General features: G+C 40.5%; 3 protein-coding genes across 3 annotated transcripts; all 3 read right to left on the reverse strand.

Moving 5' to 3' along the window:
- Positions 1–2,267: 2,267 nt before the first annotated feature.
- On the reverse strand, positions 2,268–3,510 carry LOC141817425 (putative carboxylesterase 13). The gene has a single exon (XM_074705073.1). It carries the CDS (start codon positions 3,399–3,401, stop codon positions 2,457–2,459), a length of 945 nt encoding a protein of 314 aa, XP_074561174.1. The 5' UTR covers positions 3,402–3,510; the 3' UTR covers positions 2,268–2,456.
- Positions 3,511–5,265: 1,755 nt separating this feature from the next.
- LOC141817427 (uncharacterized) lies at positions 5,266–7,002 on the reverse strand. Its single transcript, XM_074705075.1, has 3 exons — positions 6,988–7,002; positions 5,865–6,344; positions 5,266–5,322 (listed from the first exon to the last, which is right to left on the reverse strand). Exons 1-3 carry the CDS (start codon positions 7,000–7,002, stop codon positions 5,266–5,268), a joined length of 552 nt encoding a protein of 183 aa, XP_074561176.1.
- Positions 7,003–10,533: 3,531 nt separating this feature from the next.
- Positions 10,534–12,959, reverse strand: LOC141817428 (zinc finger CCCH domain-containing protein 17-like). Its single transcript, XM_074705076.1, has 9 exons — positions 12,597–12,959; positions 12,235–12,327; positions 11,960–12,055; positions 11,753–11,842; positions 11,539–11,640; positions 11,297–11,443; positions 10,932–10,994; positions 10,751–10,848; positions 10,534–10,654 (listed from the first exon to the last, which is right to left on the reverse strand). The coding sequence occupies exons 1-9, from the start codon at positions 12,957–12,959 to the stop codon at positions 10,534–10,536; spliced, it is 1,173 nt and encodes a 390-aa protein (XP_074561177.1).
- Between the last annotated feature and the right edge of the window lie 1,291 nt (positions 12,960–14,250).

Below are 14,250 nucleotides of genomic sequence, written 5' to 3' on the forward strand. Positions count from 1 at the left end.
ACCAAATGCTACAGTTTACAAGAATCCTGAAGGTAGCCAAACCATTAATTAATACATTCAAAGTGGACTTGTCAGAATCAGGAACACTTACAAACTTCCAAAACTCGTATCCATTTTCTTGCATGCCGGAAGACTTTACATGATCCCATTTGGTTGATGTACCACACCTCTTGTGATTGATTCACTATGTTAGAGATTTAGTACCTAGGCCTCGGGCCTCCACAAGGGAACACCAACAATTTTGATCATAAAATTGTCCTGCGATATGAGGACCATTTCTGATGGAACGCCATTCTTTGAATGATGTACAAATACGTACTGTAGAATGTATTTACGGGATGATTAGCTTAGATTGAAACCAGAGCAGTAATGTTATTATTTTACATGACTACTTTAGTAAATTTTAACTCACAAGTTCATAACTACTGGAGGATTTTTTTTTTCCTGTGTAATTCAGCTTGACAATCTTGACGACCTAAAGGTTGAAAGAAGCTACCTAACTCCCAAACATTGATTCAGGAAGAATAAAAAAAAGAACAATCTGCATTTCTTGCAATGCATCTCAATGGAAGCAATCATTCAGGAAGAAAAAAAAAGTATTAATTCAAACTCAGAAAGAACATGACGTGCATACTCCCAATGGCAGGAAAATTTTTCTGATTAAAATAACACTGATAGATGATCGAGCACCACTCTTTCTTCACTATGCCGAGTCGTCTTTTGCAAAAAAATCCTTGGATGGATGGTCAGAACACGAGAAACAGGGAAGGAACCCTGCAATATACTGCTTTTGGACTAGATTGATACACAGCGCATGCAATTAATGTCGGCCGATGCAGTGGTGGTCAACCACAGGTATTGTTGCTCTCTTTGGAAAAGGTTATAAGATTCATCAGAATCTTGGTTTTAATAAGTGATATCGCACTTCTTTCTGAATTAACCTCATCAGAAACTTTACGGAGGGAGTTATGAGAGATTGTAATACAGATTCAATATACAAACTCGAGACAATATTTTGTCTCTTACTGCTGAATTTAATTTCAATCGGCAAGTACATGCATGAAGGGAATAAATGTAAGAAAATTTACACAATACTTATTATGGGCTCGCAAACAAGTCTGTAAGTGCCAGGAGCACTACTTCTGTACTGAGATGTGCAGTTAAGTTAAGCTCTCAAGCCCAATCCTCTGCTGAAAGGTTTGTTTCCTACACCTGGGCTGTGACCCGGCGTCGAGGGTCTCGAATCTTCTTTAGCGGCCATGCCCATGAGCTCTCTGCCATGCGAGATCACAGACAACCTTGCCTCTGTGATCTCGATCTCACATTGCTGGCATATTTTGGAGTTGTGCATCCTTGCCACCAAATGCCTTGCCTCGGACAGGAAGAATGCTTCACTCGCAAAGATCACTGCAATGAGAAGAATGGCCGTTCCTGTCGATGGCATCATTCTTGCAATTGCAGGGGAGCTTCAGAAACTAATGTGGATGTTTTCAGATTGGAGTCCTCCATTCCCTCTGCAAGGCTATTTATACTGATGAAAGTGAATGCTTGTAGAATACGAAAGCAACTTTTCACGTCTTTTAAGTTTGAGATCTTTAATCCAGCGAATTGAGGAATTACACTTCTTGATCTTTTCAGATTCTTAGTGTGAAGGTCAATTTACGGCCAGGCCTTTTATAAGGCTATGGATGGAGGATCGACATGCCTATTGTTTATGCAAAATAATGCAATTGCTTAAAACAAGCATTAGTTTTGGTTGGCCATTATCTCTGTCTAATTGGATGGTTGCCGATGAGCCTGATTCTGATTACTAGTGACCAGCCATTGTTGAGAGATAGATCACCAAAGACCTCATATTTCTGGTAAGTGGGAATTTTAAAATATCTACTTTTGACGATCAGACGACAGAGCATAAGATTCTGGCGATTTCACTCTCTCTCTCCTTCGAGACATAATAAACAACAAGTAGGACATGCAAAATTAAAATTATTTCAGGAGAGAGTCTTTTAACTGAACAAGCCTCTCTAAACTCAATCCTGAAAGAAACTAAAGTCGTCGATTGATGTGGGGAGGCGGCTGGCCCAGTATTCCTTTTTCAGAAATGGAGGATCTGTGATAAGGCGGCGTGGCTTAGATCCAAGAAATCTAAGGAATCCAATAAAGATAGATTTGGTGATTCAGTTTGTGTTTTTTTTTCTTAAAAAAATGCTTTTATATGGCTTAAACTCCAAAGAAAGAATCCATTCTGATAAATATTGATCTGTCAGTTCATCACTACAACAAAATCTTTATCTCCATAAATCTCTACTCTCCTACAATATGATATTAACACGATTATAGAGATGCAAATATGACATTAGTGATAAGATATTCCCTTTAAATAGTTGTAACTGTTAACAAAAAGAAAAAGAAGTCGCCGGCAGGCAGTAACTGCCAACCTCTTGATTGAACATTGATTATGAAATACGTGTAAGGAAAGCGACGAGGCGAGCCATCTCCGCCGATGCTTTTGCGCAATTAGGGTTGCTGAGGAAGTAGACGTGCTCCTCTCCTTCCGTCTCCGCTAGCTCCGCCTCCCCTTCCCACCCGCTCGCCGTCAGTCTCTCGTAGTACGCCTTCCCTCGCTCCCTGAACCAGTCCCTCTCCGCCACGCTCACCAGCACCCGCCGGCAAGGCAGCTCCCTCAGCGCGGCCTCGTCCCGGAACGGGTCAAGCCGCGGATCCTCGATCCCGGCGCTCCACCCGCACACGAAACCCCACGTCGTCTCCAGCCACTGCCGGAAGGACGGATCCGTCGGCTCCGATCCCACCGCGTCTCTGCCCCAGAAGTAGGCGTGGATCAGCGCCAGCCCTTCGATCTTGACCCCCAGCGGCTCCGCCCGTGCCCGCACCAGAATGTTGTGCGCGATGTTAGCCCCCGCGCTGTCGCCGGCCAGGAACACCCGGTCGAAGTCGCTGCGCTCCGCCAGCCAGGGTTCGCCGCCTCCGGAGGCGTGGGAGGCCACCCACCTCAGGGCGGCGAAGGCGTCGTCGTAGGCGGCGGGGAGCGGGTGCTCGGGCGCGCGGCGGTACTCGACGGAGACCGCAACGACGTCGGCCCGGGCTACGAGGTTGTTGAGGAAGGTGTGGTAGGTGGGGGAGAAGGCGGACTCGATGACGAAGGCGCCGCCGTGGCAGTAGAAGAGGACGGGGCGCCTGGTGGAGGCGGAGGGGCAGCAGACGTAGAGTCGGACAGAGAGGCCGGTGCCGAGGTCGATGACGACATCCTTGGAGACGACGCCGGTGGCAGGGTCGACGCCGGCGTCGACGTAGTCGGTGCCGATGAGGCGGTGGACGCGACCGCTCTTATAGAGGCTGAGGAAAGGCGGGAAGTCGAAGACTATCTCCGAGTCCGGATCCATGGCTGATGATCGAGTTGCTCTTTCACCAACTTCAACCTCATCCAGCAAGCAGCCTCAGCCTTGTAGAAGAATGGAGAAAGACGAGTGGTGTCGTTTCAATAACATCTTCTTTTTTCTTTACTATTTATGGATAAACGAACTAGACCGAAAACGCTAAAATAGAGTGGTGAGTGTCTGAGCCGTCGCACCACATGTGGGGCCCGAGTATTTTTATATTTTTTTCGAGTAGTAGGAGGGTAACAAGTATCGGTAACTAAACATTTAAATTGATGAGGTGTATGGTTTATGATTTGATTTGAAGAAGTGACAGATTTATTGAAAATTTAAATTTGAGTAAATAGGATAATTTCGTGATCTGTCAAACGAATCAATTTATAATAGAAAATTAATTCATTAAAAATCTATTAAATACGAAATGAATCAATCCACTAATTTGATAAGTTAAAAAATTTTTAATCCAACCTAATTTAAAGTGGATGACAGATTAGATTAGGTAGATCAACTCATAAACCTATAAAAATATAAAAAATTATTAAATTTTTAAAGTTTCAATTATAATTTAAATAGATCAAATTGAAGATTTTAGATTTTGATTGCGATTTAGATGGATCAAGTTTATTAATTTAATTTTTTTTAAAAAATTAATTTTAAATTTTAAAGAAAAAAAATAAATTTTTTCAAACCACGAAGCAACTCACGTAGGTTCAAACCTAGGTGGATCAATCCATTTAAATTTACTTTAAAATAGATTGATAAAATTTTAATCCAATTTATAAATTAAATTACAAATTGATGATTAAATTATTTTTGACGGTTGGATTGAAGATGATGGGCCTAATTAAGAAGGACGAAGGGGTTTTTGAAGCCTTTTTTTTCAGCACGTAGCCATGCCCGAATACAGTTGCCACACAAGTGATGAAGAAGCTTAGAGATCGATCATCTTCAGTCGTGCGATGCGAACATTAATCCCAAGGAACTAGACAAATTATAAGTCAACAGAGAAATAAAGTAAGATATGTCCGATCCAGCAGGTCATGCTGCCATAGCGTTACTTCCCTTCAAAACCATCGATCTATCAGACATGACGAGAATCAACATTCCAATTACTAAGTACCAAAAGAGTCGCACAATTTCGCAGGCAATGGATGGAGGATGGAGCCATGGAGCTAGGCAGCTAGCAGAATCGACTCTGGCGCGGTGCGTAGCTTTCGCGAGGGTGGACGTCATGCACCAGCAGTAGTACTCGATGAATGAATGAATGCATGCATGAGGACAGAGCTGTGCCAAGACTACTGCAGCATCATGGAAGCATGCTACGCTGCAGAGTGCAGGCCAACGTCTCCAGTCGCAGATACCTCAAAGGGAAGAATTAACGCGACGCAGGCAGAAAGCAGCAGATCACGGAGATGAACAGTAAAGTACTGGTTTAATTTACAGCAATTTGTTTTCATGCGATCATTCATATCAGAGCTAGCTACTGAGATTTTATACATATATCGTCTTAATTAGTCGAGCTAGAAATTATTTGGTTACTACGTACGGAGATCATTTTTTACTGAAGGTTTGAAATTTTGTCTGCATTGTCATTCACCTTCTCTGCTTCCATGATCCTAATCTAAATGTACATCGAGAGCAAGAACAAGGAAAAGCTAGCCTCCGAGGCAACAGCTATACATGTTACATAAATGAATTGAATAATATGATGTGCAAGTATCAGAAACCATGTGAAAAACACAAACACCACGTACATAAATTAATTAACTGGTGGCTCGAGTGACAGAGACATGAACAGGCATGATTAGCAGCTAATGGTTTGATTTTTCTTTTTTGTTTTGTTTATGGGAGAAAAAACAGGAGTCTTTGGTCAGTCTGTGAGCGCAATGGAGGACTCTGCTCTGCTCTTCACCTCTCTCTCTCCCACCTGAAGTTAATTAGAAGACAAAAGCAGCACTATTTCCCACCCGAGATGGGCCAAACATTGTTGGTGCCAGATCGAAGCCATTAAAGAGCCCCATTCCCAACGATTCAAACTCAGGATCAGATCATCAGGAATTGAATAGGAAATTTATATATAATTTCCTCGCACAATTACACAGATTAATGAGAGAGTTAATGCCACAGAACTAACTAATTCTTACAAACAGCCCGCTAATGTCTAGGAATTGAAAAGATTGAAAAAGTTCCAGCAGTTACCTAAAATCAAGTGAAAGTCCTCCACCTCGATGAACAAACAAAACACCAACATAGAGATGGAGAGAGAGAGAGAGAGAGAGAGCAAAATGTTTCTACTATATCGCTAGATTAATTAGTGTCGTTGATCAACGTTTTGCCGATGTTGCAGCATCCAGATCGAGCTAGCTCCTCTGTTCTACGTACCCTCCTGGCAGCCACGTGAAAGAAATGAGATCATGAGTTTAATTTTTTAAGTTGTTAATTTTTGGATCGTAAAATGCTGAAACGGACCTGCATTGCCCTGTCGAGATGCGCATCTGCGTCCCCCGCAGCGCCTTCGCTTTTATCTATCTTCTTCAATGCGGAGCCACGCGACTTCTTGAGCCCGAGAAGCTCCTTCCACTTGATGGACGCGCCCTTCGGCGGCCGCTCCCTGCCGTATCCGGAGGCGGCGGCGGAGGCAGAGCCGGCGTCGTCTTTGTCCCGGAGTTCGTCGCGGAGGGTGGTGAGGCCGCCGCGGCCGCTGGAGCCTGCCATGTAGGGGTCCCTGAGAGGAAGCAGCCTGCCCTTGGAGAAGAGCTGGTCGGCGGTGATCATCGGGTGGCTGCCGACCAAGAACTCAAAGTTGGGGTCCGGCGGCGACCCGGCGGGGGCGCGCGCCGTCGGCACCTCCATCAGGAAGTCGCTAGAGAAGGAGATGCGGGGGCTGGCCATGGGCGGGCCGGAAGGTGCGCCTCCGCCGCAGAGACTCTGGTGATCTGGGTTGAACATGTGTCGTCAATATTATTGCATGCCATCCATCTCAACAACACAGCCCTCGCCTTCGCTTGCCTTTTATCTATCTACCTTCTCGTGAGATATTTAAAAACATATACCCTCCACTCCACTCCACTCCACTCCAGTCCTCCCCAAAAAATATATGAATACGTACAAACAAGAGAGATGTACTTCGAGGGATCTGTCTGTGACTATTTAGGACGCAGTAGATGTCTCTGTATGCACTTGTCTCAAATTAATAATTACGTCTCAGAATTCATTAATGCATGCATGGGCTGCAGTGTAAAATTGTCTAGAAATAGCACCTAGATATATGTTTTTATATATATTCTCTTCAAATTTTGTTTAGGTAGATATATACAGATACCTCGTCTCCTAAACAGAACAGAGATGTATGTATCTATGTATGTGATCGGATGAAAGAATCAAAATTCGTATTATGCAGCGAGAAGATGTAGATCTTTTTTACTATGCATTAATTGGAGCAGGACCTATGTTTTGTACGCTTAAAGCTGCCAATCTTTACTTCCATACGTGTACTCCTCATTCCTCTTTGAAATTAGTTGTAGAGGATCTTTTCTTTCTCGGAAAAAGAGAGTTGCCTAATCTCTGTTCGAGTGCGAGTACTTGTCCGAATCTTTATGCACGCCATGCCAAAGCATATTTTTCGGTCATTTTGATCCATTTCTGCGGTTGAAAAAAGGGATCCAGCTATATATTTTGAAGAAAAAATTAAAACATGAAGGAGTTTAGCAGAAACAAATGATGCTAATGAATGAGCAAGAGAGAGAGAGAGAGAGAGAGGGAGAGAGAGAAGACAAGAAGAAGAAAGATGCTGACGAAGACGCTTGTTTGGTGGTTGTGGAAATGAAGCAGAGCATGAAAACAGGGGCCTGGCGCTCAATTTGTCAAAGCCCCTGGAGACGGAAAGAGTGAAAGCGAATGGAGTGAGGATTGACTGGGTCAAAGTGAGAGTGAGAGGACCTCTGATTGATGGGATATTTCCCGTCCATCTATCTCCCTCTCCCTCACCCTCACTCTCTGTTCTTCTTCCCTCCTCTGATTCAGCTTCTCAGCCTCAGGCTCAGGCAGCAGAGATGGTGGGTGCGGTGCGTTGACTGGTCAGGCAGCGGCAGGGGAGGGGGTTGTTTGTTAATGGGGAACGCGTGAGCTGGCCATGCCGATAAGTTGATAAGGCCACGTGATTCGGAAGAGATCTCTCGCTTTTGTTTCCGTCCAATTCAATAGAATCTAACAATAAAACACCCTCGTCGCCCTTCGTCTCCGCTAGGCCCTCCTCCTCTCCTGTGAGTGAGTGAGTGAGTGCGCTTGCTTGCTTGCTTCTCTGATTCTGTTTGATTCCGAAAACGGCAAGGCACTCCTTCTGTTTCAAATTGCTTCTTGCTGCTTCTGCTGCTGCTATTAAATTCGAATCAGAAAGAAAGACAGGAACGCATCAAATCAATTGATATCTAGTGAAATATATATATATATAATTACTTCTCTTTTTATGTTTTTTGGCTGCGCTGTTGGCTTCAACACGGCGCCCATAGCTAGCCCATGGGTAGAGCTGATATGATACCCATCCACTCCTGCGAAAGACACGTTAAATGGCATTCATTGCCCTTCCTTCGCGTCGCCAGGCATTGAATTGTGTGACACCACCATTCACCATAACGCAAACAAGATTCATTCAAAATAACAGAGCTGGCAATCGTACTCGCACCAAAAGTTTCAGATACCGCTCACATCACATTCACATGCGAGGCAACGTTGCAGCAGGGTCAAAGTTGGATGATTCCTCTCGCAGTTGCAGCAATGCCGAGGAGGAGGGAGGGAGTGGCCTTCAGATTGCAGGGCAGGGCAGGGCGAGGAGACAGGCCTCCTTCCCCTCCCTGTGCCAACCAAACAAACAAATTCCATCCATCTGTACCGTAGCCAGTTCCCTTTGGGGCCTTTTGTGCCCTCCGAGTGCTACCTTCTCCAACCCCAGCCCCAACCCCCTCCCCTCCGTTGCCGGTTCCAAGGACCAACGCACACTGTTTTGTTTTGTTGTATATTGCAGGGAGGATCCGTCCCCTGGCCCTAGTGGATAAGACCTCTGCTTCTGCTTTGCTACTCAAGCTTGGTCAATAGTCAACTGTTAACGACAGCAATTGCGAACTCAGAGAATCTTTTAACGAGTAGCTGTTTAGGGAAGACCACTCCCATGAATGCTTAGGAGTAACTAATTCCAGCAAATATTGAAGTTTCTCGGAACTTGCATGCCTCGGAGCGCTGAACCAGCTGCTGCATTGCGTTTGAGGAACAGCAGCAAAAGACAGGGATGCTGAGTCTTTTTAGGTCTAAAATAAACTTACCCCCCTTCGCTTCGCTTAGCTTAGCTTAGGATTTAATTAATTTTTTCACACACATTCACCGTCTTCTTCACGACACCAAAATCTATAGTGATCTAATAATACTACAAAATTCAGATCAAAGATCGACTGCAAAGACATCTAGAAAATAAAAAATATTTTTATATGGATGAGTAATATGTAGAGATATTCAGGATGAGTAGGATGTCAGATTTGTAGAAGAGGACAAGGATTCATGGACGATTTCCGCTTCAAGAGGTGTAAAGGTAAAAGAATGGAAGCAACAACACAATCATCTTCTCTCAACTTAAACACGCATCTTTTATCTCCTGATGTAAAATTTCTGCCCATTGTAGAATTAGCTTCTTAACTGGTTGAATAGATAAGCAGAGCATGTTGAACCTCTTGAACAGAAAATTAAAGTAATGAAAAAAAATATTTATATTAACAAAATGTCTCGTGTCTCATGTAGAGAAGTAAAGAAACTAATTAATGAGCATTCGTGTATGCTATTTGTCAAAGATATTTTGATAAGTGATGGACTTTTAGTTAGAATAAAACACTTAAGTTTGAATATGGGGATGAGATTTAGAAAAAATTTTAAAGTAGAATTAGGATTAACTCTTTGACACAATTGTAGCAACAACAAAAGAATCTGTGCCAATTATTGAAAGTTGTCAAGTGGCCTTGATAAAATTAATAGTTAATATAGCTCTTCTAGTTAGTTTATCCATCATGAGGTTATTTAAGACTTATCATTCGGTGTGATGCCTTCCAAACATATCCAAGAACTTATGATATGGTGCATGCTGAAAGATTGTTGTCTCTTGAAGCTCACCAAAAGCACCAGATGTTCCACACTTGAGATACTCTTAGAGATTGATCGCATTCAAAGACCTGAGGTATGTCTTCTTTTTTCTCCTTTTTTACCTTCTTTTTTTTATGGAAGTACTTTTTTTTTGAAGATAATAAGTTGAAATTTTCCTCATAATAGAATATCTTTTTGTTTAATACCAATTTTGACAAGCATATTGAAGTTATTGATTAGGGTACACATTTCATGGAACCACCATTTGGTCTCTAAACACTACAATTCATTCAAATGAGAGAACTAGTCATTCACTTTTTAGGTTCAATGATCTAACATACATGCCATAATTACATCGGAGAGACCTACTTTTTGTATGATTTACTTGGATTTTCATCCGAATATAAGTTTTTGCAGGGGTGGATGATCATTCAGAAACTGCAAGATCAATGATCACACAACTGAGATGTTCGATGGAGCTCGATGCAACAATGAGAAGCTCCTCGTCGAAGCCCTTCTTAAAACTAACAACATTTTACGACAAAGTAGATTACGTCAAATGACAAGACGAGGCTGACCATGGAACTGCAACGACTGTACAAGTTATGTAACTACACAAATAAATCAACAGAGCATGTTTAATTTTCTACAAAGCAATAATAGTTTTTTTCTTTCCTTCTAGAAGTGAAAATGTTCTTTCTATCTCATCTCTCGTTTGTTTGTAAGACTAATTACACAGATCATATTCAGAGCTACTTCTTCAGAGATAGAAGTGATCCAATCATTCATAACCACTTTCAATATTTGGATATCTGTATTTTCTTTCATCTGCAATTAATTAGTGATCGGGATCTAGAAGATCTTAAGACGTATAGTGACAAGTATACACACAGAGTGAAAATTACAAGTAATGAAAAAAAGAATATTTATATTGACAAAATGTTTCAAGCATATACAGTAACCAAAATGTCTCCAGCACAACAATGTCTCTAAGTAGAGAAGTAAAGAAACTAGTCAGCTAGGACAAGCTCCAGACTCTAAGCTCTCCGGCGGCATCACCGGTGAAGAATAAACCACTAGGGTCACTTTTGACCACCGTCAAGTCCTCACTAAAGTGAATCTGACCCATCTGTATGAATCTGTAAGACAAAAACAAAGATCGTGCTTATCGATTCTCATAATTTCAAAAGAATAAAAATGGATGATATATAAATAAATTTGAAATTAATACATACGATGGCAAATCATAGAGGCAAATGGAATGATCACTGCGTGCACATATCAATACAGACTTAGCATTAGCATCGCTAATGCCGCAAAGAGAAATTACACCCTGAAAAGAAACATATATAAAGGTGAAATAACAATCATTAAAATATTGAAATTTTTCTAAATAACTAGTTAAAAGTCACTTACATTATTTTCTTTATGTGTATAAACTAATTCCAACGATTGACTTCCTTCGGAAGTTGCCCAAATCTACACAAAGAAAAAATAAATCATTATTATAAATGTTAATACTAGCTAAATCACAAGATAATGAATGAAATAATAAATCAATGAATACTAACTTTTATTGAGTTATCAAGCGAACAAGATAGGATATACGATCCCCATGAAAGCAGTGACATCACTGATGATGTATGACCATTAATTGTTTGTATGCATTGGAACGAAGTGAGATCCCACACCTGAAGTCAAGTAAAATAAAAGGATTAATTATAAGATAATATATAATAATTGTTGTAAAACTAATTAAATTAGTATATATATATACGTACCTTAATCGTGTGATCCATAGAACCGGAATAAAGTTTATCTCCGTGCACTAGCAGTGACACTACTGGAAGTAGATGCCCATCGAGAGCCATGGGCTGTACTAAAATTAATTCTTCTGAATTGAATTGCCAAGCCAAAATGGATCCATCCTGTCGTATCAATAAATACAAAAATGCATGAGATTTATTACATGAAATTTAAAGTCATATCAAATATTATTTAAAATAAATTTTATTTTAAATACCTGGATACCAACAAAAACGAATCCATTCGAGGCAGTAATAGCGGAAACTTGTCCTCCAATTTCTTCGATTATATATTGAGTTTTGGTTTGTGAATTGTAGGCCTGTCAGTAAATTAATTAATTAAAACAAGGTTAGCAAGCGATTAAACAATTAAAAACAATTTAATATGAAATGTGAAAATAAATTAAATATATATGAGCCAAAAATCCTCACCTGGAAAGAATCGGAGACGCCCATAAAGCTCCAGTGTTGTTCAGTGAAGAGGGCTCTAACTTCAGCACCCATCATATTAACCCGAACACGCTGGAGGTCAAAACAAATTAATGTTTAATGATATATTTTTAAGTAAACAAATTAATTAAAAGAGGTAGTTAATTAATAATTAAACAGAATTTCTATTATATATATATTATATAAAACCTGTCCGGTGACTGCATCCCAGACGCTGATGGTTCCATCTTTGCTTCCTAGGAGCAATCTGTTTGCACCGGATGCGAATGCAATCCCAGATATGGCCTGTTCCATCACCGAATAACGTAACGATAATTAATTAAATGAATAGGAATCCATGAAAACAGCGATATGATCATTAACTTTTAACAAATGAAATGACTAAGGAATTAATTCATTAAACATAAATTTTATTAAATTTAAACAAATTTTTAAAAAGAATAGAATCGATCGGCGATGAGTACCTGTTGATGCCCCCGGAGCGTGGCCAGAAGAGAGCAATTACTCTCGTTACGAACCGTGTCAGCGGCGATCTTATTCTTATCGTCACTGATGGCCTGCTCCATCAGAATAATGATAATGAATTAATTAAATGATTAGAAATTCATTAAACAACGATATAATTTAATTTGAACAATTTAAAATTAAAAAATAGATATAGATGATCACCTGCTGATTCCCTCGGTCAGTATCGGCGACTTTCTCGTCGGCAAATGACTCGACAGGTCTCGTCGGTCTCTTAACAGCACAGAGGTTGGAAGCGTGCGGGGAAACAACGGAGGAGGAAGCACTATTATCTCTCCTCCCTCCGCTTGGCGTTTGTTGCCGGAGCAGAGGGAAGCTGCAGATTACGCTTGGCGTTTGTTGCCGGAGCCGGAAGCTGCAGCTTACGCTTGGCGTTTGTAGCCGGAGCGCCAGACGGAGGCTGCAGATTACGCTTGGCGTTTCTTGCCGGAGCAGACGGAGGCTGCAGATTACGCTTGGCGTTTCTTGCCGGAGCAGACGACGGAGGCTGCAGATTGCTCTTGGCGTTTGCTGCCTGGGCAGAGGGGGACTGCTCGACGTGGAGGAAGCGGCAAGGTCGACGGTTGCATCGACCCGCGCGCCAGAAGACGCAAGGGACCGGAATCGGCACCGGCGGTTTCTGATGAACCACCCTCTTGTTGCGAAAGAGAATGGACGACTCCATCTCCACTCGAGCGATAGGATGAGAACGAGAGAAGAAGAAGAAGAAGAAGAGAGATGTGGAGGAATTAAGGAATTGAAAAAGAATGATGAGTAGGAACAACACGCAAGGACGTAAATGTATTTGTAAACATAAAAAAATAAAAATAAAAATAAAAATAGGCGGGATATTTGATAATTTGGCGGGATAATGTCACTATCGGGCTTGTTTACTTAACTTTAATTCAATATATTTTTAAAATCAAATCATTAATTTTTAAACTTGATAAGTCAAAAAAATTACATGTTATCCATAAATGATATATACTTGAAGAACACTCCAACTGAACCAATTAATTACATTCTAAATACCTTTCAAATCAATGACTTCAAATATATATATATAATAAATACTGTTCTATAATATAAAATAAAAAATTAAGAGCTCTATAATTTTAAAAAATAGAGTCTTAGATATTTCAAAAAATAAATTATTTTTCTTCTCAAGTAAAATTTAAAATAAAAAAGATGATTTCAAATAGTCTCTTTAATTACCTTTCAAAAATATTTCTATTCCATGAGACAGAAATCAAACACATAATAAAAATATGTTGGTAAAAGGTAAAAATATGAATTTTAACAATATTCCTTTAGATATTATCTTGATACTTTAATTATTTTTCTTTAATTGTGTGACAATTGAAAGGAGAGAGAAAGGAATCGTGATGCATGCAGAGAGAAATATATTATTAGGGGTATTCACTTCTATTTTCTCTATTTTCAAGTTGGTATAAAAAAAATACAAATAAATTTACATTTCAGAGTTAGTAATCTAAGTTTTCTTTTTAAAATTATATTTTCTTTTTTCGCATTCATATCCATTTACTGCTTTACACACATCGATCCTTCCAAATTAAAGACTCATTCTAATTAAATGGGATAATAAACTATATATATATATATATATATATATATATATATATATATATATATATATATATAATCATGGATGTTAAAATTAAAGGCGTATATCATCCGTTCATCCAGTCAGCAGTCCAGTCATCTCTCCCTATCCACCTGAATGCCAAGTAGGTACTGCCACGTCCATTGCGCGCGTGCGCCAACAAAATACCCATTGCGTTGGTGGCGGGCTGCGAGCTCGCAGGTGTGAGCCCGTAAGAGAACACATGAGTTTTTGTTTAACTCCATTAACACAGGAACATAGATAAGGAAGGAAAGCTCATGGAATTTACGTGAGACTATTCCCCGTACACTTCCTTCTGTTAATTAACAATTAATGTTATTCTATGCTAACT

The sequence above is a fragment of the Curcuma longa genome, unplaced genomic scaffold (genome assembly GCF_044706935.1).
Source record: "Curcuma longa cultivar G26 ecotype Majalengka, Jawa Barat unplaced genomic scaffold, ITB_CL_G26_1.1 contig_20516, whole genome shotgun sequence".
In the NCBI taxonomy this organism is placed as follows: Eukaryota; Viridiplantae; Streptophyta; class Magnoliopsida; order Zingiberales; family Zingiberaceae; genus Curcuma; species Curcuma longa.